Consider the following 26,070-nt stretch of genomic DNA (forward strand, 5'->3'; position numbering starts at 1 on the left):
ATTTTAAATTATTGTCCTTAATGATCATTTATTATAATAAAGAATTTAAACTGATTATAAAATAATTAATTAAGATATTTATAAAACATTATATACATATTATTTTATTAAATAAAATTACAATTTCACATATTTCTAATAATTCCATAAAAAGAAAATATTTTACAACTTTTATTATATATCATTTCTAATCTAATATCTTTAATAGTCATTTTCTATTCTTACATCACCATTACAGCGGCGATTGAATCCAAACACATATTCCACTGTTGATTTTAATCTCACTATTATAGTATTCAATCTCACCACTATAATAGATGTAGGAAACGATTGAATCCAAACACATATTCCACCCAAGCTTCTTGAGGAACCAAAAGGAAATGGGTTCCAGAAGAAGATGTAGCATTGGTTTCCTGTATAGTAGACTTGCACAATGTTGGAACCTTTAATGCTGATACGGGGTTCAAAGCCGGTTATTTAAACGAGTTGGAAAAATGTTAGAAAAGGTTTTACCCAATGCAATGTTGAAGGCTAGACCTAATATTGAATAGAGGATTAGGTTACTAAAAAGGGATTGGTCAATCGTGTATGACATGGTTAATGGCCAAAACAATAGCGGTTTTGGTTGGGATGAGCATAGGCAGCTCGTTGTTGCTGAAGATGCGGTTTGGAACTCTTATTTAAATGTAAGAATTATTTCAAGTCTTTATTATCTTATTTTTACCAAACTTATAACTAATATGATTTCCTCATTTTTATAGAGTCATAAAGAAGCCGGTCAATTCAGATATCGTAGTTTCCCTTACTACGACCAACTTACTGCCATCTATGCAAAAGATCGAACGACTGGGAAAGATGCTCAAACAACCGCTGATGTCATTGAAGAAATAGATGTTGAGGATGTATCTGCTACAGATATTAACGAAGAAAGAAACGAATTCTATGACTACGAAGCTAATGTCTTTTTGGATGACATGGATGTTTCTGCTACGGAACCGCAAACAGATAGAAACCAAAGGGGTTCCACATCTTCAAAGAAGAAAAAAAAGAATTTTCTGATGCAAGTGATCATATTTCTTCTTCATTTACTTTATTGGCGGAAAACATGCGGGCTATTGGCGAACAAATCAGTAGGAGCATTGCCTCCGATGTGGTAGTTCAACAAAAGTCAGAAGAATTCTAGACCATCCAAGAAAAAGCTACAAATTTATATCCAACCTTATGTGAAATAGAAGGTTTAACTGTGGATGAGCGCTCTTGAGCATTGAGCAAAATTCCAGATCATCCAACTCAAATGCTCGTTTTCTTTAGTTTACCTTCTGATGTGCGGTTGGAATGGTTAGAAGATTTCTTGCTGACCATTAAAAATCATGGTTCCGTTGATGATATTTTCGTAACTTTTTCTGTTTGTAATATTTGGGATAGTATGTCATTACAATGTTCTAACTTTTTGATGTTGTAAAACTGTATAACATATGGATTATGACATAGAATTTCATGAATTTCATGTAACATTTTGTTAATATATGAATATTATGCTTATGCAAAATATAATTCTCAAGTTATTTATTACTGCTAATATTTTTTTATTGTAGAATAATTAAATTATTTGTTTCACTAATGATATTTTAGCACATTAAATATGTATTGCAGTTTAAAAATAATAAAGTAGATTATATATTATTTTATAGTATTATATATTGTGATTTTAGTAAATTCATATAAGAATAATTATATTGAATTTTATTAAATTATATGTTTTATTAAATTATATTTAATAATTATTATTTTAAATTATATTATAGTATTATATATTATAATTTTAGTAAATTCATATAAAAATATTTAATATTAAGAATTTTATTAAATTATATATTTTTATTAAATTATATTTAATAATAATTATTTTAAATTATATTTTATATTATTATATATTATGATTTTAGTAAATTCATATAAGAATATTTAATATTAAGAATTTTATAAATTATATATTTTATTAATTTATATTTAATAATAAATATTTTAAATTATATTTTATAGTATTATATATTATGATTTTAGTAAATTCATATAAGAATATTTAATATTAAGAATTTTATTAAATTATATATATTTTATTAAATTATATTTAATAATAATTATGTTAAAATATGATTAAATTATTTATTATTTATATTAATAATGTTATTAAAATTTAATAACAATAACAATAATCATCTACCTAAAAAAAATTCTGCTAAGGGTATTCTAGTCATTTTAGTTTTTTTTCCTTATGCTATTACAACATCATTCCATTGAACCAAACACAAGAATACCATTACAGTTCTATTCCATTCCATTCAACCAAGCAATTGAATTACTATTACCCATCTATTCTATCATACATCTATTCCATTACAGCGAACCAAACGCATTCTCAATGTTCTACATTGAAATGTAAAAAAAAATCTTGGTAAAAAGATATTGAGGAAATTGTACTAGTAGTCGCCCAATTATTAGTAAATTTTATTTTTAATCATCCAACTATGAAAAGTTACAAATAGTCACTCAATTAATAGTTAATTTCTTTTTTTGGTCACCCAACTATGAAAAATTATAAATTGGTCACCCAAGTACTCAATTTTGTCTTTTTTGGTCACCAGTTGGCTAGTGGTGGTTGCTTTTAAAATTGGCATACTAGCAACTTTAGACCTCAACATTTATACATTGCATTAATTTAGTCTTCATTCTAAAAATCTAACTATCTACATTTACACATTGTGTAATTTGATTTTTTTTTTTGCACTTTTGCTTTTCTTTTTCACCTAAAAGGATAAAAAAAACAAATTTATCAACTAAATTTGACTGAAAATATACCAAAGAGAAAACATCCAAAATTCAAGATAATAATTTCATATTTTCTCATTTTTTAAAATTAACTCTCAATGTCATAAAGAAAAGTAAAAGCGCAAAAGGAAAAGAGAGATATATCAAATTACATGATGTGTAAATGTTGAGGGTTAAATTTTTTTAAATCAAGACTAAATTGACATAATTTGTAAATGTTGAGGGTTAAAGTTGCTATTATGTCAATTTTAAAAGCTACCAAAGACAAAATTAAATAGTTGAGTGACCATTTTGTAATTTTTCATTGTCGGGTGACCAAAATGATTTTACTAATAGTTGGGTGACTACTTGTGTAGCTTACCCAAAAGTATATTTGGAGAAATAATTTGAAATATGACATATTTAAAAAAGTCATAACGACTTATTTGGCCCTCCAACTTAATAAAAAGGTCATTTTAGCCCTTAATTTAATGTTTGCCTCTTTTAGCCCTTAAATTGTATTTTTTTGTCAAATCACTCCAAAATTGATGGATCTAATTAATTTTTAAAATTTTAAAAATATAAAAGAACATATTATATTTTTTAAATAATTTTAGTGATTTTATTTTTTTAAAAATATTTTTTAATTTTTAAAATAATAAAAATAATTAAATGCTAATGTGTCATCCACGTGACAATCCGTGCTAGAAAAGTTAAAAAAATATTAACTTTTTCATTCATCTTGCGAGTGATTGACAAAAAAAATGCTAATTTAAAAGCTAAAAAAGATTTAAAAAAATAGAGAGTTAAAATAATGCTTTTTTTATAAAATTAAAGGGTTAAATAAATTATCGTAAAAATAATAAATAAATAAATAAAGAAGCTTTGGAGCCCTGTATAAACCCACGAGACACTTCCAGGGGCAATAAGCAATAAGCACTTCTTTGTTTCTTTCGAAAAAGCCTAAAGTCATCACTCATTACTACCCCTTTTTCCTTTTTTCTCTTTTCTCAGTTTTGTCATTTTCTTGAAATATATTTTTGTATTTATATAATATTTTCGTTTTCTTTTTTTTTTTTGGATATCTTTATTAAATTTGATATCTTTGGATCAAGTGACATGATTCAGACATTTTATTATTATTATCAATATTAGTAAAATATTATAAAAAATGCCATTATTTTTAAAATAATTATTATTTATTTAAATTATATCATTTTAATTTTTCACAATGACTTTTTCACTCATATAATAATTCTGTCGTACTTTAATATTTAATTATTAATTTTTATATTTTATTTATTTATATTTAAAATTAATATCATCTCAACTGAACGAATTAGTCAGTCAGACTTTAAAAAGTAAAAAAAAAACTTAAAAACAACCGATTGAATTAGACTAAAAAATCAATTCAACCGATTTTTATAATTTTTAATAATTTTTATTTTCATATTTTAAATACAATAAAAATTCTAACCCATGTTCATGGCCCACTGAAAACCCCACTTCCATCCACCTTTGTCAGATGTCTATCCCACGGTTCGCATCACACCACAGTCCAAATTATCTATTAACAGATTTTTTTATATAAAATATTATTTCTAAATTTAAAATTTTATCTTATATTTTTATTTTCAGAAATTTATTTTTATATTTTAAAATTAAATTTAATTGATAATACTATTTAATTTATTGGTGCGACATTTAAAAAAATTCACGTGATGGTCATGTAAGTTAGACTTTATTTTGAAATTTAAAAATAAAGAAATTAATTTCCTTAAAATAAATTTAAATCTACGAAGAGTATAAAATTATGGCATATTTTAACTTAAAATATTATGAAAGCTATAATATTATTTATACTAGTAATCTATACTTAAATAATGTGAAGTTCGTGTTACGAGTTAATTCGACACGAACTCAATTATAAAATTACTTAAAAGCCCTCTTCTAATAAAAAAATAAAGTAATATTAAACTATTAGTCTTTTTACCATTTTACTATTTTTATATGAAATATTTAAATAAAATAATTAAAAATACATTATTTAAATATTAAATCCGAGCTCAATGAATGTTTAATCATAAATGATTTACTATTTTATTTATAACTCAATTATTGATTTCTATATAAATATAATTTTAATGCCATTTTTCTGAAATCTAATATAATATTTTATATAAATGAAAAACTTACTTTAAAATATTCACCCTAAAATTTCTCTCCTACAGTCTAAAAATGTATGAACACTAACAATAATTATACACTAAAATTATCAGCATGTTAACATCAATAACATTATTTAGGGTTCTCTCAAAATTTTTGAAAAATTTTATTTTTCCCTTAAATTTTTTAAAAATTTTAATTAAGCTGTCTTAGAGTTCTAAAAAATCTCATAAATTTTACAAAAAATTCAATTAGACCCTCAAATTTCCTAAATGTTTTTGAAAATTTTACTAGGTCTCCAAAAACTTAATCCCTGCCACTGATGGTGTACATTTGGATTTCAGGGCGGTACAGTATGTTTAGCTTACGTTTTTTTTCTCTCATTTTAGTACTTAATCTCACCGTCATCGCTATTTTTACACTAAATACAGATAAACGTACCGTCCATCCAAACTCATCCTCAATCTAGAAACTAAAATGTTAATTTTCTTTTATTTTTTTTTAAATGCAGAAGAAAGAAAATGAGTAAATAAATTCACATAAAAATGGAGATTGAAAATAAAAACAAGTAACCCCCACTGGTGCACTCCCACATGCTCTACAACACATTACATATCAAATTTAAAAAAAAATAATAATTAAATCAAACCCTAAAAGTTTTTTTCTTTTTGAAAGAAAATTCTCAATTTTTTTTGGTTAGACTTAGAGGAATTACCTGTTGATGACTGTGATTATTATTAACAATGATTGTGATAAAAGATTCATCTTCTTCATCTTTGAGATACCTTGAAGGAGGTGTCATTTCACCATTTTCTTCGTCAAATCCACCATTGTTATTACCATCATTATCCTCATCAACCATTAACATTCTTTTATGAAGCTTCTCTTCTGCTTCTTGCAAGAACTTGAACTTTGGGGGTGGTGATGATCTTAACTTATTGAACTCAGCATCAGTTGTAGCTTCAAACAAAGGGTCGAACCCTTGTTGTTGAATGGGTTCATCAACCGTTGGTGTATGGGGAGGTGTTAAAAATGTTGGGGAAGCAAGTGGGGTTAAAAATGGGGTTTCAACACTCATATCTCTTGACCCAAACTTACCCTTGGATTTACCTTCTTCTAACTCCAAATCCTCCTTTGTTTCTTCAGCAATGGTGAAGAGAAACCTTGGCGTAGGCCTCATCAACTCGGGCTGATGATGATGATGCTGATGCTGATGGTCATCAAATGGCTTCAACATCCCATCTTTGTTTGAATGCAAATTATTATGATGATGAACATCATCTTCATTTGTTGTTGGTGGTGATGAAGATGATGAAGTTTTCAAACAAAACATGTAAAAGAAATCCCTTCTACTTGTTAATCTCTTCTTCCACCATAACAAATAATATAACTCACCAACCAAAGCTAACAAAAGAGAAGCAAAAGCTATGCTCAAACCAATCCCCACACTGCTCAATGATTTCATATCTTCCTCCTCCTCCTCCTCCTCCTCCTCCTCTTCTTCTTCTTCTTCTAATTTTACATTACAAAACAAAACTCAAAATTCTTCAACTTTCCCTCAAAAACAAATAAAAAAACCTTCTTTTGGAGGAAAAGTTACCATCAATGAAGTAGTTGAAAATATCACTTCATTAGTACAAGAAACAAGTGAAAACCCCAAGGAAAAAAAGAAGAATGAAGAAGAACAAAAAGATTCACTGAGAGGTCTTAATCTTCACAAAACACAAAAATGAAAAAGCCCAGGAAGCATTGCAAGAACCCAGGTCTTCAAGTTTGACTCGAATCTCGCCCCATTAGTGAATTATATTATATATATGTATGAAGCTCTTTTCCCCTTTTTGGTAAATTCAGCTATTAGTCCCTATATTTTGTGAATTTCATGGATTTAGTCCTTTATACCTTAATTTGATCAATTTTAGTTCATTTACTTTACGAATTTTAAGATTTTAGTTCTGAGATTTGATCAATTTTAGTCCCTGGGTAGTTTTCAAATTTTGAAATTTTGGCCTTGACTCAATAGTAACCGTTAAATCTATTTGATTAAATTATGTCATTAGTCATGTATCATGTGTAAAGTTATAGATTTAGTCCACGTTCACCAATTGGATCATTCTTAGTGGCTATATTCTTTGAATTTCAAATTTTTAGTCTTAATGCAATCGGTAGTCGTTAAATCTATTAACTGATTTTTTGTGAGGAATATGTGAAAATAACAAATAGACATAGCATTGACATAGCATTGCACTTGTGATAATATGTTTGACACATCAAATTTTAAAAATAACATAACGTAACTTAATGAATTTAATAGTTATCATTTGGTTAGGACTAAAATTTTCAAATTATAAAAGTACAGGGACTAAAAATGACCAAATTAAATTACTGGTACTAGTTTATATTCTCTAATTGGATCATTCTAGATCTCTATACTTTTCGAAATAACACTCGTTAATCCACAACTGAATTTTTAGTGAGTAATATGTGGACATAACAAGCTAATATGGCATTACACATATGATAATATATTTGTCATATCAGATTTTGAAAATAATGAATTTAACAGCTATGGTTTGGTGAAAACTGGAATTTTAAAATTTGAGAAGTACAAGGACTAAAAATGACCAAATTAAAGTATACGGATTAAATCCACTATTTTTGCAAAGTAAAGGAACTAAAACAAAATTTAACCCTTTTTTTCTCAAAAGAATTAGCGACATACCTCTTCTTCTTTAGCTTTATCTGAAAAAAAGTAATAATAGTAACAGTGCCCTAAAACCCTTATGCTAGATTTAAAAAATAACCCTAAAAAGCTTGCTTTTCTGTGAATATTATACTATTTTTCATCATTAAGCATGATTATAAAAAGCAAAAACAATTTTTTATTTAAAATTAGTATAGAGTACAAAAAATAATTAAAAATATGAAATATTGGACCACCATATAAATGCATGGTATGGTACTGGGTTGAAATTTTATTATGATCAACTTTTTATTGATTTATTATAGGAATAAAAATATTTTCATAAAAATTATAATTTAATTTGTATGTGAAAAGGTATTTTAATATTTTCATAATTAAATTGATATTTAATTGATTCGTAACATCAATTTAGTAGAGCATTTAAAATAAATATATATATACACGTGCACGCTAGATTATGATGACACAACAACAACGTGGGTAAAAATAATTACGTAATAACTTTATTGAAAATTGAGTGGTTAAGCTGAGAAATAAATATATACATTTTTGAGTAATATTTATCGTTGAATGGTAACGCTAACTCGATCAAATTATTTATAAATAGTATAGATATTAAAAGTGATAGAATCTGATTTATCGATTTTGACCCGAATTCGAAAATCCAATCTAATTAGTTGAACCCAAACTTAGTCCAATCCGATTTCACAATAAATAAAAGAAAACAACAATCGAATATTTTTAATCTATACATTAAAATTATTTAAACTCAAAATAATCTGAATTCGAACATAAATACACAATAGGAAAGGGAAGGAGGGGTGGGCAAATGGCTTTGATAGGTCGCTAGCTTCGAGGAGGGATGCCTTAGTGGGTCACATGGGATCACGATTCACAAATACAAGGGAAAATGATGTGTCATTGGCCTTTAGTTTCTTATTACTTTTTTTTTTTTTTATCTTTTTCCCATTTTACTCTAATTGCCCTTGAAAAACCTATGTTGATTTTTTTAACAAGGGTAATTTGGGAATAAGAATTTGGATCCTAAAAGTTTTGGACGTAAACAGTTTTACAATGATAATAATTTAATAGTGAATTTAGGACTAATTAATATTTAATATTTATATGTTTAAATAATTGCGGATAATTCACCATTAAACAATGATATAACCATAAATCCTTAAACTTGAAAAAAATATAATAATTATAATTAATAATTAATAATTATATGTTTAAATAAAATTATTAGTATTTATTTATAAACCCTTTACTAATTTTGATTTTATTTGATAAGATATCATGTTATTACTCAATAATAGTGCATGAAAGACGATATTATTCTCAAATGATTATCCACAATTATGATGTGTGTGTCGATTCTTCACTTGTTATACTTTATACTGACTGGGTTCTACAATATAGTTGATCGGACCAATTTTTATACTTATAATTGCACTATATTTGTACTTGTGAAACTAAAAAAGATCCCAATAACTAACGGAAACATTTTAGATTTTCTTAGAGTTCCACTCATAAAATAGAAATTCTATTATACGCTTATGCGTGTAGAAATTACATAGAATACATAGGTGTGTTTAAAATAACATACAATAAATAACTAAACGTATAATTTAAGACTAATTAATAATAACATGCAATATGTATGGTATTAAAATGAAAAAGATAAATTAAATTTTGAGTAAAACGAAATTTAAACACATTAGTACATAAGATTAATGCACTACAATTATTTATCATCAATCTTAATTTGATGTCGAGTTAATTTGTGACACTAAGTCAATCAATACCATTATCAATATATTATTGCTAGAGTCTAAAGACAAAATTATTATTAACCCTTAATTCAATGTGTCACGTCATCATTTTGTTAAGGGAGTAATGAAAGTTAATAGGTGAGTGATCAAAATGTAACAACCTAATAACATTAATAACTATTACATAATTTTTAAAAATCGGATGACGGGAACATAATTTTAATCTTAGTTTAACGATGATTTCTGTAATTCACCAAAAGTTAATAATAAACAATTGGAACTCTTATAATTAGCCCGATGGCTAAAGATTATCTCTATCGTGAGCGCGTGAGTACTAACCTTTTAATTATACATTATCGAAAAATAATAATAAACAATTAGATGATTTCATTAAAAAAAATTTAACACCAAAAACATAGATTGTAAATTTATTAGTGGTATTTAAGGGGAGAGATTAAAGAACAAAAACAAATAATTCTTGATCGCATCATATTCTTAAAACTATATATATATATATATATATATCTTTTTCTTTTTTTTCTTTCTTCAAAACTAGATTAGTAGTTGAACTCCAGTTTACGATTTGATCAAATAAATTATTAAAAATTCATAAAAATAGAAACTTTGAAAAAATAAGGAAAATCGGTTCAAATGATTTTTTAGTTTGGTTCAACAATCTGTATCGGTTCAACCCTTATATCAGGACTAGTAACTCGTTCGATTCCAGTCTAGTTTTGAAAACATTGATTTTGATTAATGAAATAACTTTATTGTTCCCGTTTGGTAGAGTAAGCAAGTATTGAAGTTCGAAAATAGAATCAATTGCCATCATCTCGACTACGGGAAGGCAAATTTCGAGTATTGCTAGTATTGCCAAACATTATAAAATAAGAAAGAAAGAGATGAATAATGTAAAGGAAAAGGAAAATAAAATAATTAAAAAAATATTTTTTAAGTTTATATGATGTAGCAACTTGAAAATTTTTCAATGGATATAACATTTTGGTGTAGCTTGAGAAAAATAGTATAGTTTAAATACTAATTTGTGGGTTAAGTTTTTTTTAAATATTTAACGGTTTAACTGTACCAACTTGAAAAAAAATTTAAGTATCACATTGTAACAAAAGAAAAGATATAATTTAAGTAGCAATTAAAAATAAAAACAAATGTTTGTTTTAGAGAAACAAAGATTTAAGAGAAGAGTGAAAAATTCTCAATCATTCCACCAATGAACTTAACAAGAAATTTGATATGGATCAGACATCCCCTACTTGTAGGTTCTCATTACCTATATTGATTCCTTATGACAAAACTTCTTTTTACTTGTTTGGAATTCACTCCCTGGAGTGGGAAATCAATAGAACAAATTATGACTTTTTTTTCATCAACCCATTATACCAAACAATAACTATCCTCCATTTTAATTATTTTTAATCTTTATATTTTTCGATTTTTAAAATTTTAGTCCAAGGTGATTATATGTTTGATTAACTTAACAAATTCAACAACTACTGTTTGAGTCATACAGGAAATTTAAACCTGAAACTAACACCAACCTAAACAATCCAAACCTAAAATATCAAATATATATATATATATTAAACAACCTAAATAAAGTTGTGCAAATAGAACTAACATAGTATAATATAAATTCATATAATATTGAGTTTTTTCTAAATTAGTTCCATACATATATATGAAAAAAAAGTTAAAAAGTAGAAATAACATAATTAGTTCAGTTTCCTTCATATTTTGGGTCAGCCATCACGTAATGGTAAGCAATTACCAACGCGAATATAAAAATGCCCAGAAAATTGGCGAGAAACCCCAGTTGTTCATCATCAATCATCTGCATTACCACATAAAATCTTTTTTAAACAAATACTGTCAATAAATCCATAATCTGAAAGAAACTTAAAAACTCCTAATAACATACACTCTGTCACATTTACGCATGTTTGACCTCAATCGGGAAAAGCACTATTGAGGGCCTTATACTAGAAGTCGGATTATATTTTGCCCCCTCTACATTAAAAAATGAGCAAATTAATCATTCTGTTAAAAATTTCATCCATTTCTATTGTTAAATACTGATCCCTATACATTATCACGAAGTGCACGTGACACGCCACATATCATTTTCTGATTATTCTGTCAGTCATACCAATTTTTAACAAAACAAATGGATGATAACGTACAAGGACTAATTTGCTCACTTTTTAAGTAGAGATAGCAAAATACAATTTGACTCTTAATACAAGGCTTCCGTAATACTTTTACCATCTCAACCAATAACTAAACTTCCGTAGGAGAATAAATGCATAAAATTGTTGGATGAGGCAAAAGTGAATGTTAGATTTAAATTTTTGTTTTCATGTATTTGAAGAAGGATCCTAATATGTAATGTATTGCGATAGGTACAAGTATTTTATAAAAAAAAAGTGAAGAATTGGAGCAACATAAGATAAAACACATGATAGACTAACATTCATAAAAACTTGCTCATTCTAATCTTAATAAAAGCTAACATGGTATCTGGCAGTAATTACAAGATAATATTCACAGTTTCATCACCAACATGAAGTAAACAAAGATATGGATGATTATACAGTTCATTCACTAGCAATTTGAACCCAAATTTGATATGACTAAATTCAAACCCAGATGTACGCTACAAACAGTAACAGTGTGTCTGTTTCGTAAAAAAAACAGCTCTTGAAAATCTATTTTTACAAATTTAGAAAAACTTATATATTTTCTAGTGTTTGGAATTTGGCAGATTTTTTCAAGTAAGCATTGAACATTCAAGAATAATACTAATACAAAAATAATTTCAAAAATCATTATTTAACATAATATAATTGTATTTGAATTAAATGATATATACTAATACTTAAATAGAATTTAAATTACATATATTAATATGTACATATACCGGGGCAAAGGTAGGAAAAATTAGGGTCAAAATTGAATTATAAATTTCGGGAGGGCTAAAATGCAATTTTTTCATTACACTAATTTTATAATTTTTCAAGGACATAAAAACAATGTCATTTTTGGGGTTCGCCCAAAATTTTAATTTCATCTACTTCAAATATATCGATTTATTGATTATTAAACACAACTATAGATTCAAGAAAAATAACATAATACTACAATATTGTTCATACCAATGATACTACATATTGTTCAAACCAAATAATCATACAAAACTGCTTATACGATATTGACTATAAGCACTCAAGATATAATAATATGGTCCTACACATAATCACAATAGTATTACAATCTCAAAGTTTACAAGCATTAAACCCTACATGGAGTCCTCCAAATCTAATCAGCAAATGCTAATGCAAAACTCCTTGTTGCTATATCTTTACCAACAACTAAAGTCATCATAAATCTTAACTTTTTTTGTTTAAAAATTGTTTTTAAAAATTGTTTATACTTCAAGTGTACTTATTTGAAATTATATATACAATCAAATTGACAAGTGAAATACAATTTTATTATATTAAAATAAGAGTGTTTAAAGGCTACCGTCACTACTGTAACAAATGTTTAGTATAATCCCAAAGCACTTAAGGTAGACAAAGTCGATAACAATCCACTTGGTTAAACTTGTTCTTAAAATTTGTTCTTCACTTCATACCAAATTAGAGAGAGCTATTGCTGACCGAAAGAAAAACAGATATGGTAGAACTTGAAGCACTACGATCTCATCAAAAGCTGATGGTCAAAAACTATTTCACTTTTTATAAGAGAGATTTAGTTATTAGAGATGTTAGATGGAGACTTGACTATGTCTTCCCATAAAGTAAATTGCCCACCTATTGTAGGTAATTTAAGTAAAATAAGAACTCAGTGTAGAAGAAGACTAGATCCTTTTTTTTTTTTTTTTGCAGTGAAAATATCTTTAATACGGTTCTTAAAGTAAACGGTATGTGATTCCTTCAATCTTTGCAAGCTTCACCATGGACCACTACCTGTACCACCATTAGAGGACCTTAAGCCATTGTTGTCCAAAGGCAACAATGACGGCTTGTTTGGTGAACTAGATCTTCATAGAAATCTTTGTAAACTGTATATTAGCAATGATCAAGAAAATGTCTTCAACTCTTTTGCAAATCAGTGAAAATGGAGATTTATCAGGTGGGATGAGAAACTTCATGTTGGGAGCTGGGAAGTGAAAGAGATGGCCGAAGACCTTAAGGCTAGGAAGTTGATCAAAGCTTAAAAATAAAATAGAGGATGTCGACACCTTGACTCTGAAGTTGATTCCACTAGGTATCGACTTCTCAAATGGTGGAGTGAAAATCAGTTTTTGGAGGTGCCCACTTCGAAGTCGGCCCTCTAGACTCCGACTTCAAGCTAACACTGTAAAAATGCAAAATATTTTTTTTGTATCCCATATATATGGGGGGAAAATCCACAATTTAGCTACAAAGTGATATAACACCTTTTTCTCAAATTTCTATAGAGGAGGCTCAAAAAGGAAATAAACAATCCAATACTTTTAGAATAACTTTTCTTAGTCGAGTGCTGCAACTATTTCAAACAAATTCAAAGTTGAACATAACACTAAACATATGAAAAATCATCTCAAGACACTATAAAAAATACATGACAAATTATATGCAAAATTCGAGAAATAATGGATTTGGATGGGATGATAATTTGAAGATGATTTGTTATAATAGAACATGTGATAAGCAATTATAGTGATCTTTATTTACTCTTCTTGTTGTTTTAATTGTGAAAAATTTTATATAGGCATACCTGAAGTATGTAACAATTTTTGAATAAAAATTTGAGCTTTATGATAAGATGGCTTTGGTTGTTAGCAAAGATATGGCAACAAAGAGCTTTGTCAAAACATTTGCTCGTATCGACTTGGGAGGATGCTAATGGAAGGTTAGGTGCTTGTAAACTTTCTGATTGAAAATAACGAGACGGTCAAAATAAAAGCATCTTCTTCTACTAGAAGATCAAAACGTAAAAAGAAAAATATCTAAGAATCTACTGATGATGATAACATATATGTATGACAGAAAAACTTGATGAGACTGCTAATGTGTTGCACTAATTCATTGAGGATAAAATTTTCTCATCATATCTCTATGGACAAGTATTGACAAAAGAAGGATTTAATAAATAATCTTTCTTGTGTCTTTGATCATCCATCAAAGCATAAAGAATAAGCTAAAACTTTCTTGATTTGAAATAAGAACCTTAAGAAAATGACTTCAAAAATTGTTGTAAGGTTAAAATTCATATCTTGTTAGATTGGACAATTTGGTCCTTCCTGATAACATGGTTCTATTGTATGGACAATATGATTGTGATTTGTAGCTTTAGTTATGTTTGTAGACAATATTGTACTAGTAATTTTGATATAGAATTATATGGTATGAATAAGAGTATTCTTTGATATTCAATGTATAGCATCACATATTTAAATTTTATAAAAAAAAATCCTATACATTATGAAAAAGATTTTAAACAAATCATCCAAACACCAAACATATCAATTTGTATACAAAATAAATCCAGTTTTCCAAAATTTATTTTTCACAAAACAAACACCACCGTAAACCTCATAATTGAATCACCACATACACGGGCAAACTATCTGATCTAAACGTTTGAAGTCATCAATCAAAAGCCGAAACCTAATTGTGCTTCAATTCAACCTACATTCCTCATTAATTTTTTCTTAAATGCTCTGAAACAAAGGTCCTATATTAATTAAAAATTTTCACTTTAAGCTCAAAAAGAAAACTGGGTTGACTGGTTGATGATGGCAGTGGTGATTACAACCCACAGCTTTAGATACAGAGTCTAACCCCATTGACTCCCCCCATGCAATCCTTTATCGCTAAAATTATCCAATAACCAAGTTACATTACCATGATTGCTACGACTCACTATTCAATAACTGGAAAAACTAAAAATATTCGAATGATCAAACAAAAATTAGGGGAAAAAAATATAATCTACGTGTAGACAGTGAATCCTAAAAGAAATTGGCGATCTGTTTTAAGATAGGGATAATTTACTATGCCTATTAAAGATAGAAAACTGCAGATGTTGAATAAAAAATGGCGTACCTTTTCGGATAGAGAAAACGCCGGGAAAATGTGCCAAAGGAGCAGATCTCTGAAAGGAACGACTCCAACTCAAAGATGAAAGCCTTTTATTTCGACTTATTACTCTTCGAAGTCTTCGCAATTTAGTTGAAGGGGTTTAATGAAATAACAAACGACGCCGTTTTCAGCTATTTTCAACTGAGAAAATAAGGGCACGTTTGGTTCGCTGTATTGGATTAGAGGCGTAATGGAATAGAGGTGTAATGGATTAGAGGTGTAATGGAATAGAGGTGTAATAGCAAATCAACTGTTTGGTTGAATGTAATGGAATAGAGGCGTAATAGTAATCTTGTGTTTAGTTGAATGGAATAGAGGTGTAATAGCATAATGGAAAAAACTAAAATGACTAGAATATCCTTAGCATAAATTTGTTTTGGTAAATGATTATTGTTATTGTTATTTAAATTTTAATAAGATTATTATTATCAATAATAAATAATTTAATCATATTTAAATATAATTATTATTAAATATATTATAATTAAAATATATAATTTAATAAAATTCTTAATAATCAAGATTCTTATATGAATTTACTCAAATCATAATATATGATACTATAAAATTTAAATTAACATAATTATTATTAAATATATTATAGTTAAAATATATAATTTAATAAAATTCTTAATAATTAATATTCTTATATGAATTTACTCAAATCATCATATAAAATCGTGTTAAGAGGTTCAAATCTTATAATTACAAAAGAAATTGTGGAAAATTAAAAATATAAAACTAGTTTATTTATTAGTTGTGATTTTATATCGATTCAATTGAAATATAATACAAATGACAATCTAAAATAAATGTATTATTTTCAACCTAAAACATTAACTTGAAGCTTCAATTTTATTATGTCAATCAAACCTTCATTTTGTTCTTATATAAGTTATTAATAAATATAATTATTTTGGGATGTAACATAATCTAATAGATTATAAAACCTGTAGGCTTTATCATTATGTAGTTTTTGTATCAATACAATCATGAAATTTACAGACTACATCGTGGGAAGTTAGCCATATCAATGGTATCATCATCCCCGCCTCACTCACTTATCACCCCAGCACTGCTGGAAACAGTTCACATAGAAAGTACATGTTTTCCTAATCCCCCGACCCACCGTTTCATCGAGTCGCGATAATCAACTTCAAGCTGGATTTCTCTGCATGTTTGGATTAACAGGTGCAAGATCAGAGCTAAAGTACCTTCACCTTGACAAATTTCACTGTGTTACATTAGCAAGATGTCCTTGGCGTGCTGAAATCATTCGCCATGAGAATGTTGTATGCCAAAAACGACTTCTGCTTGCTCCTTTCGGCTAACCCACATCCTGATACCAGCCAAAACAGAACTGTTGGTTTAGATTCGAACATCTATATATGAAATATGATGTATCTTTATTCTTCTCTAGACTGATAGCAAGACTTGTGATTATTTAGCATGGGTGCATATTAAAATGATGAAGATATCGGTATTAAATATCAACTGATGCATTTTGTGTTTGCTAGTAATGACTCGAAGTCGAAGATTACTTTTACGACATAGCAGGAAAAAAAGGAAAAAGGAAAAGCTTCAACATGTTTTATCTCCTACCTTTCAAAGACATATTCTCTAATAGGTTTCATTTGAAAAAAAAATCGTCAAGAAACAGAGATAGTGAGACTACTCCTCACCCAATGGGTGTATGTATGCTGGAACAACAATAAAGAAAATGGCACAAGTGGCAAAACAGAGAAACCATGTATAAGGCAAATCAACTAATCTGGTGGCACAGTGAATGAAGAACAGATGGCTCAAATATATATATATATATATACATCTAATGAATATTGACAAACTACTGAAAGAGAGTATGTGTTTGTTCTTACAATGAACAGGAGCTTGGGTGATCGTTGGTGCCTCACGAGTAACAGTTTGAGTTTGTCCTGATGCACTGCAAGTTGCATTCTGCTGGAAAAAAGGAAAAATCGAGTATAAGCACGCGCAAAGCACACACAAAGCACACACAAAGCCATAACATACGTGCACGCATGTAATGATTTGTTTCACTAAATCTAATATCAGGATTTAATACCGTTTACATTGACAAAAAGATTCCATTGGCAACATAATTCCAAAATATATAAACAGGCATTTAAAAACTTTTAGATCAAACATCAAATTTACTGGCAATGCTGCAAGAAAGCTGCTTCACCGCTTCAAAGTTGTTATCGTCGAGGGAGAAACTGCTCAGTCTATCAACCATGGCATCCTCAGTAACTTGATCAAATTGGTACCTATTCCTGAACAACAAGTAGCCCCCACATTCCCACACAGAGCATCTTTAAATAACAAAACATGGATGTTACAATTGTAAATAGATGATGCATGCAATGCATTACGTTAAGAGCAACTGATGTAGAAGCAGAATTGATCAGACCAATACCACAAATCTGTTTGATCTTTCAACGTTTTTTAGTGGACAGGAAAACTAGAATAAATGTTGCTATATGCTACAGAAGAGAGGGGGGTGAGGGAATAAATGTTGTTTCAATAGATGGTGACTTACGACCGAGATTCAAATCTCCAATAACTATAATCAAATGACTCAACATAGTCATATAGGGAGGAAGAATACAAAAACAGCAAAAAGCAAAGCTAGCATGCAAATGATCCAAATGGCTATCTATACAAAGGCACAGAAAATATTATTTGTGATGCAGAAAAGCAAAGGGCTATTATCGAATGTTTGAATAAACTGTATCAAGTCGAGTGGTTCAACAGAAAATCCCATATTCCCCTTACTGACTCTTCATTTTTCTTATAATATAATCCTACAAAGTTATGGAAAAACATAAAAGAAAATATTGAATAAATTCGTATCAAACACATTCGAAATCACTCCTAAGTTCAGAAAACATAGCCTTTATTATAAACAAAAAAAAATATTCAGAAATTAGTTGAAAGTAGCAAATAATGAAGGATTTATGGTAAAAAGTTTGGTGAGAAAAGGTCCTGAAATGGTTAGAGAAGTATTCATTACTACTTCAACAACCAGCCACCAAATTTCATTATTATTATTATTTTACAAACAGAGCCCTGTTAGATGCTAATTTTAATTGCAAAATTGGATTAAAAGCTTGTTAGCTTTACATTTCATTTGGTAAACTATGTTACATTGTGTTCTAATGTTTGATTTTGTATGGATTGAGGTTCAGTATATAATTATTCCACTAACCCCCCCAACCTACCCATGGAAACGAAGATAAAAAAAATTAAACTTACAAAAGCAGCAAATTCTGAAAATAGAATAAATAATTTAAAGAAAATGGAAGGAAAAAAAACTGCAAAATTCAGTAAAAAAATAGAACAGATTAGAAATCCCAGGAAGAAGAGAAACCAGGCAATTTAAGTCTATCAAAGTTACTAATACCATGAAAGAGTCTATAAAGATGGAGAACTAACCAGGAAATAAGGCAGGGAAATGATTTGTTTGATAACAAGCCATTGAAGAGCATAGCCAAAAAACCCAAAGAAAGCAGCCATGAACATCACAACCCACAACGGGAAATACAGTAAAAACACCCCAGAACACTTACCGAAAAAAGAGGATGGAAAGATTCAGTGAAAAAGCACTTACCGAAACAATGGGGCCGGAGACCTGAGACGGTGGAGTCGGGTGGAGGTGACTTCGCTCGCAGCTGCTGTTTGATGTTGGGAGGGGGAGGCTGGAGGTGGATTTCGAGTTGAGAGGGCAAATCAGGGCGTGAGATGTAAAACGGATGTAATCTGAGGAGGAGGCAGGGATTACAAAACAGAGAATTTCGGGGATTAGGGGCGTAACGTAATAGGCCTGTATTAGGCAATACTATGAACCAAACATAGGAATGAGGGGGGATTGGGTGGGGCCACCGATTAGGGGTGTATTGGATTAGCCAATACACCAAACCAAACATAGTGTAAATGGTATACCGTGGCTGCTGGGATTCGAGCCCAGGTCGCCCCTAAACTACAGCAACAAGTTCTAAGAATTTTTATCTAAGAATTTGATATTTATGTTTTTGTTTAATTGGCTTAGATTCAGGGCGAATGAATTTGGACAGAATATTTTTAATTAATATTAGAGTCAAAGCACAAATATGTATGGTAACCCAAAAGTTTGTTTGAAGAGGACTTAGGTCCTAGATGAGTGTTTATTTTTAGTGTGGTGCATTTAGTTTTTTTTTTTTGTTTGTTTCACGTTATAGTATTGTTATACTATCTAGTCTTATTGTCATTGTTGTTTTACACTAACCGCAAGTAAACACACCGCCGATCTAAAGAGACTCTTAAATACAAAGATAAACCAGGTATATAACTGCTTTCTTAACATGTCATAAAGATAAGCCTAGCTCACATTATGCCACATCCATGGGTAAAGGAGGACTTGTTTTCCATGCTAAGATTCCATTTTTGTTGATGTCTATTTGGTAGCAGATCGGGTTTGGAGATAAACCTTTGACTGAAGTAAGATGACCGGAATTTATGCTCTAAAACATTTTTCGATATGTCTAAAACGTTTTTATTCGTTTAGGCATATCGGTTTCCTTTTTTACCCGTTTTGACATATAATTTTATTTTTCGTTTTTATTACACTTTGAAAAGCCAAGCGCTTTTATGATGAGCATATGGATATGATCAATTATTTACCAAGGATGGATGAATATCATTTTATTAGTTCAGCAAAACATGTAATTAATAAATTGATTGAATTAATTTCATTTGAAATAATCCAAACTCAAAACATAATTCGATTTAAGGTAAATCATAACATTTAAAGCGATTTCATAAAAAAATGAATTGTAGAAGAGAAGGGGAAGAAGAGCTTTCAATTGGTGCAGGTGGTACAAATGGAGAAAGCCATACAGCAACGACTTTAACAACTCAATGACTTAAATTAAAACTTCTGAATAGTTCTGTGACCATTTTGTAACTTTTTTTAAGTTGAGTTATGAAAACCTAACATTAATATTTTGTTGATAAATCAAAATTCAATTTGAAAAGTTGGATTTATAGATTGGATTCACTATTTTAAACATAGATTAAAGGTGAGTTTGGATGAGCGATATGTTTATTTACGATTAGTACAAAATTAACGGTGACGATGAAATTAAATATTATAACATGAGGTAAAAAAAACTAAACACGTCGCATTATACCTCATTGCCTATCCAAACCACGTTTAATTCACTTGTGAGATTCGAATCACCTGTAGTTAAATTAGATTGACAAGAGGTTATTTGCAATTATTTGGCCACTTTTTGTTTTTTCCTTTCAACTTGCATCACAGTCGGCGGCAATTAAAAAGCTTTCATTGTCCCTTTCACCTTTTGTCTTTTTGGGATTTTATATAAATTTTACTATTAGTCCTTGTATTTTATAAAAGTTGTGAATTTGATCTTTATACTTTAATTTAATTATTTTTAATCCTTGTACTATTTAAATTTTAAAATTTTGGTCTTCACCAAACAAAGAACTATTAAATTAATTAAGTTAAGTTCTACTATTCCAAAAGTTAATGCAGCAAACATATTATCATATATGTAATGACATGTCACTTGTTATTTTCATATATTATTCATTAAAACTTCAGTTAGTGGATTAGAGATTATCAGTTGTGTCAATATTGAAATTTCAAATTTCAAAAATATAGGGACTTAGAATGATTCTGTTAGAGAATATGGACTAAATTTACACTGTACATATAGTACATGACTAGTAATTGAATTTAAACAAATAAAATTAACTACTGTTGTTTGGTTCATGTTGGGGATAAACCCGTGTAAGCAATGAATAAGAAAAATAACGAAAAAAATTGAAAAGATTGAACACAAAAATTTTACATGAAAAAATCTCTCCGAAGAGGATAAAAAAGCCACAGGTAAAGATAATTTCACTAAATCGAAAAAAATGAAGAGTACAAATATAGAGATAAAAAGTAAACCCCAAAACCTAAAAATAAGAACCCTCAAAGCTTACAAAAACTAATACTTAAATGTGTACTGTTATGGGTTAATCTTTCTAGGGTAGAAAATGGCCTATTTATAGGCTAAATTTGTAGGTCAAATAATCTTAAAATAATGTACACTAACCAGAGTTCAACTGGGACAGATAATCAAAATTTAACTGGAAGAAGAAAACTGAGAAAATTGCATGACAAGTCGCAACTTCCCCAATTGTGTCATCGCAACATCGTTTCTGCTTCTCCCCTGTTTCATTGTCTCGTCGTCGCATGGCTTATTGTCGCGATGTCACTCTCAGTTTGTGTCTTAATTTGACCGAAATACGATGCTTACTCTACAATTCAGGACTAAAATTTTAAATTTTGAAAATCACAATAACTAAATTTGACCATTTCGAAAGATCTAGGAATTAAACCCACAACTTTTGTAAAGTATAGGGGTTAATAGTAGAATTTAACCTATCTAAAATGATAAAATATTTTTACAAATTTTTAAAAAAAAAAAAACTCTAAAAAAGTAGTAAAAATGTCTTTTTTTTAAAACACTATATGTCAAAATCATTTTTAAATAACGTGGAAATATTTCTAAAATAGAGGTGGTGGGAGTACTATATGTTATTATTAAGAAAATGACAAGGGCTGCTGGCAGCTGAGTTATGTTCTCATCCCTTCATTGGTTGTTTTCTATTTTTCTTTCTATTGTGTGGTAGCAAAGAAAATAAAAATTATCCCCATTTTGTAGATTGACTTAGTTCGATTAACATGGAAATTGTTGTTAATGTAGGAGGATGTGAGTTCGAGTGCGCTGATTATCCTCCTATTTATGGGTTGAAGAGGAGCTCCTATTTATGGGTTGAAGAGGAGCTATGGATAATGTTAGACCTTCGCTTAAAAAAACAAATATGATCAGAATCTATAATAAAATTGTTAAAAGAAAAAATTATATTCATTTTAGTAGTAGGTTGATGTCTTTATCTAAGTAACATTAATATTTTTAATCAACGGCTGTTATTTGATGGTTTAAATTAGTTTTGTATTATAATTGTGGTAACATGTTTAAGATTAAGTTAAAAAGAAACTATTAATTAGTTGCATCAATTTTAGATTCCATTTTTAAATAATGGGTAAACTATATTTATCGTAACTTGTTTTTTTTCATTTAGTTACAAAAGTTATAAAAGATCTGTTAAGATTAATATAATAACAACTTTCACCTTTTGAAAAGAAAATTTGTTTATAAAAAACACATGGTATGACACAAACCAAACAAGAGACAACATATAATAAACTTATACACCAACTACTTAATAAGAGCAAGAAGTAAAATTATATAAAAACCTTATTAGTAGTTTGTACTTAATCGATGTGGGATATACCCACTAATAACAACCTTTGCGTTATGAAAGAAAAAATAATTGAAAAATTAGAAGAATTTGCCAAAAGTTGCAATTGAGATTTGAGAGGATGAAGTTAAATATAGGAAAAATTGAATTTTTAAATATATTTTGGGAGTGGGGTTAATTTAATTTTGGTAAAGAAAAACTGTAATAATTATTTTGAGGTCCGTTGACTCTATCCTAAAGTGCCATATATTATCATAATATTGGTCAAAGTTGTACCTCAGTAAAAAAGTTAACACGGATATTAAATTAAACATTTTACCATTCAATAACTAAATATAAAATAGAGGCGTCATTTGTGCAATTAATCCAATAAATATATAACGCGACATTTTTATAAATACAAAGCCACTAAAATCCAGCGTAGATTCCCCTGCACCTTTATGAGTTATCACCACCAGCTCACGGTCAAAATTACTAAAACACCCTTCATCTAACGTCACCATCTGACGTGGACAACCAGAAGCGGGTCCCACTTAAAGAGCCAACAAACGAACAAACCTAAAAAATAAAAATAAACCACCCCCCTCTATTTTTAACCAAAACCTCGCCGCCGTAGCCACTCCCATCCTCTCACTGCGCCGACATTGATTCCGCCGACCCTTTGAAAGACCAACCGGATATGGGTATTCCAAATGACGACGTCGTTTTAATCCAATTACCCAAAGACCCATCGGAACCCACCATCGTCACCGTCAATTGCCCCGATAAGCCCGGTCTCGGCTGTGATCTTTGCCGTACCCTTCTCGAATTCGGACTTTCAATCACCAGAGCAGGTGCCTTTAAATCTGTTTTAATTAAAGCCGTGTTAAGTTAATAATATTAATGCCTTTTTTTAATATAATTATTATTGTTAGATTTTTCGACGGATGGAAGATGGTGTTACATGGTATTTTGGTTGGTTCCAAATGTTTCGAATTCATGTGAAATTGATTGGGAAAGCTTGAAGAATAGGCTTGTTTCGATGTGCCCTTCGTGTTTGGTTCCATTTTTTTCCTTTAATTATCAGCAAGGAGGAGATGGAAATGGAAGCACAACCCATCCTCTGATTTATTTGTTGAAACTTTGTTGCTTGGACCGCAAGGGATTACTTCATGGTTAGGGACCTAGAACCCTTCTAAATCTTTTACGCTTTTTGATTGATTCGTCCACCATGTTTAGATTAGTAGCTAAATTATGGGATTTTTCTAAATAGATGTTACAAGGATACTGTCGGAGCTCCAGTTTACAATTCAAAGAGTGAAAGTTATGACAACGCCGGATGGAAGAGTTATGTACTTGGTTTTCATCACGGATGGAATGTGAGTGTTTATATTATAAAGAAGTTTTTATTCGACCGATTTATATAGTATGCAAATTTTGATTTCTTTTAACTTTGTATAGCATGTTTTCAACTCTCGTTGTCTTGGATGTATACCTAGTTTTGAGTCAGCACCCCTTGCGGTGTAGAACAAGCTCTTAACATCATTATGATGATTTATTGATGTGCTATCTTTTTTCCTTTAAGTGTTGCTGGTTCTTGTTTGGACCTTTGTGAATGTTGATTTCTGTAATGGTGGATTTTTGTTGATTAATATTTATAGTCTAGTAGATTTTTGGCTGAGATCGAGATGAAGATGGTGGAGCTGTAGAAATTTGTATATATGAAAGCAGCATAATACAGTATACTTGTTCTATGGTCGAAACTTTCGAAACTTTCTCCTGAGTTAAATCTACTTTACCTAGTGGAAACTTTTATTACCCGTTGTTAATGCATGGCTGTCTCATTACAGGGAACTCTTACATACAAAAGAGAGACGAGATGACACAAGGGAGCATCTAATTTCTGTTTTGAAGAATTATTGTATCAGCTGTGAGCTTCAGTTGGCAGGGCCGGAATATGAGAACCTGAAGGCCTTGCCTTCTCTCCCTCCTGCAGTAGCAGAAGAGTTATTTACCTACGAGTTGGCTGGCAAAGAAGCTAGCTCAAAGGAACTCAAATCAGATATGATGACACTGAAGAAGGCCACTGTTACTGTAGATAATCTATTGAGCCCTGCTCATACATTGCTTCAAATACAATGTGTTGATCAGAAAGGACTCTTTTATGACATTTTGAGGACTTCAAAGGACTTTGATTTTCAGGTAATTATCATGAGATTTCTGTTATTTGACTTCTTCTGATTATTGTTGTTATCTAGGCTTCTTTGGACTTACTTTTAATGAGGAAAAGTATCAACCCTGTTGTTGTGAGATGCTTGATATATTATTTGGAATCAAGTTAGGGACTGTCCTTTATACCCTTATCGTGCCTTTGTATCAAGTTGGGATGCTTTTATTTCTAAATTTACTGGGTCTAGATCGCTAGAATTTCTTTTGAACATGCGGCTTTGATACACATTTTTTGTTTTATTGGCCGGCAGTGCGCAATTTTACCGATACATGGTTGTTGTTGTTTATCATTTAGATTGCTTATGGTAGATTCTCTTCAAATGTGAAAAGCTACCGCAGTTTGGACCTTTTTATTCGGCAAGCAAATGGAAACAAAATTGTTGATCCCAAGCATCTGAATGCTTTATGTTCTCGTTTACAAGAGGAGATGCTTCAACCTTTTCGAGTGATTGTTGTCAATCGAGGCCCTGATACTGAACTCTTGGTTGCTAACCCTGTCGAGTCATCTGGAAAGGGAAGGCCCCGAGTTTTCTATGATGTTACATTGGCTCTTAAAATGCTAGGGATATGCATTTTCTTGGTAAGTATTTACATTGGTATTTCTTGTCTGTGTTTTAGCTTTTTGTTTTCTTTGCTGAATATCTGTTAGCATGCATGACGTGATTTCTTTACTGTTTCCTTGTAGGCTGAAATTGGAAGGCATTCGACTTGTGATCGCCAGTGGGAAGTCTACAGATTTCTTTTGGATGACAGCCATGAATTCCCATTAACAAGCTGTCGAGCTCGAAATCAGCTTGTGGACAAAGTAAGAAGAACACTGATGGGCTGGTGAACTGATCGAATACATTGACAGCAGCCTGATGGTTTTGCTCTTGCTGTATGTTTCTGAAACACTCCTATCCCCATGCAGCATATCATGCAACTCCTTGTTGGA

General features: G+C 29.6%; 3 protein-coding genes across 3 annotated transcripts in view; 1 reads left to right on the top strand and 2 right to left on the bottom strand.

Moving 5' to 3' along the window:
- Positions 1-5,656: 5,656 nt before the first annotated feature.
- LOC105781086 (uncharacterized) lies at positions 5,657-6,439 on the bottom strand. The gene has a single exon (XM_012605668.2). The coding sequence runs from the start codon at positions 6,437-6,439 to the stop codon at positions 5,657-5,659; it is 783 nt and encodes a 260-aa protein (XP_012461122.1).
- A 4,628-nt stretch (positions 6,440-11,067) lies between these two features.
- On the bottom strand, positions 11,068-11,299 carry LOC105783544 (dolichyl-diphosphooligosaccharide--protein glycosyltransferase subunit 4A-like). The gene has a single exon (XM_012609068.2). The coding sequence runs from the start codon at positions 11,297-11,299 to the stop codon at positions 11,186-11,188; it is 114 nt and encodes a 37-aa protein (XP_012464522.1). The 3' UTR covers positions 11,068-11,185.
- Positions 11,300-23,512: 12,213 nt separating this feature from the next.
- The window catches only part of LOC105782300 (ACT domain-containing protein ACR9), a 2,924-nt gene continuing 366 nt past the window's right edge, over positions 23,513-26,070 (top strand). Inside the window, exons 1-6 of the mRNA XM_012606967.2 lie at positions 23,513-23,761; positions 23,843-24,082; positions 24,181-24,286; positions 24,758-25,109; positions 25,432-25,716; positions 25,822-26,070. The exon at positions 25,822-26,070 is cut by the window's right edge and continues 366 nt beyond it. Coding sequence (XP_012462421.1) covers positions 23,608-23,761; positions 23,843-24,082; positions 24,181-24,286; positions 24,758-25,109; positions 25,432-25,716; positions 25,822-25,968 — 1,284 coding nt within the window. The 5' untranslated portion in view covers positions 23,513-23,607 and the 3' untranslated portion in view covers positions 25,969-26,070. The remainder of the gene's footprint in view (positions 23,762-23,842; positions 24,083-24,180; positions 24,287-24,757; positions 25,110-25,431; positions 25,717-25,821) is intronic.

Source organism: Gossypium raimondii, chromosome 13 (genome assembly GCF_025698545.1).
Source record: "Gossypium raimondii isolate GPD5lz chromosome 13, ASM2569854v1, whole genome shotgun sequence".
Classification (NCBI taxonomy): domain Eukaryota; kingdom Viridiplantae; phylum Streptophyta; class Magnoliopsida; order Malvales; family Malvaceae; genus Gossypium; species Gossypium raimondii.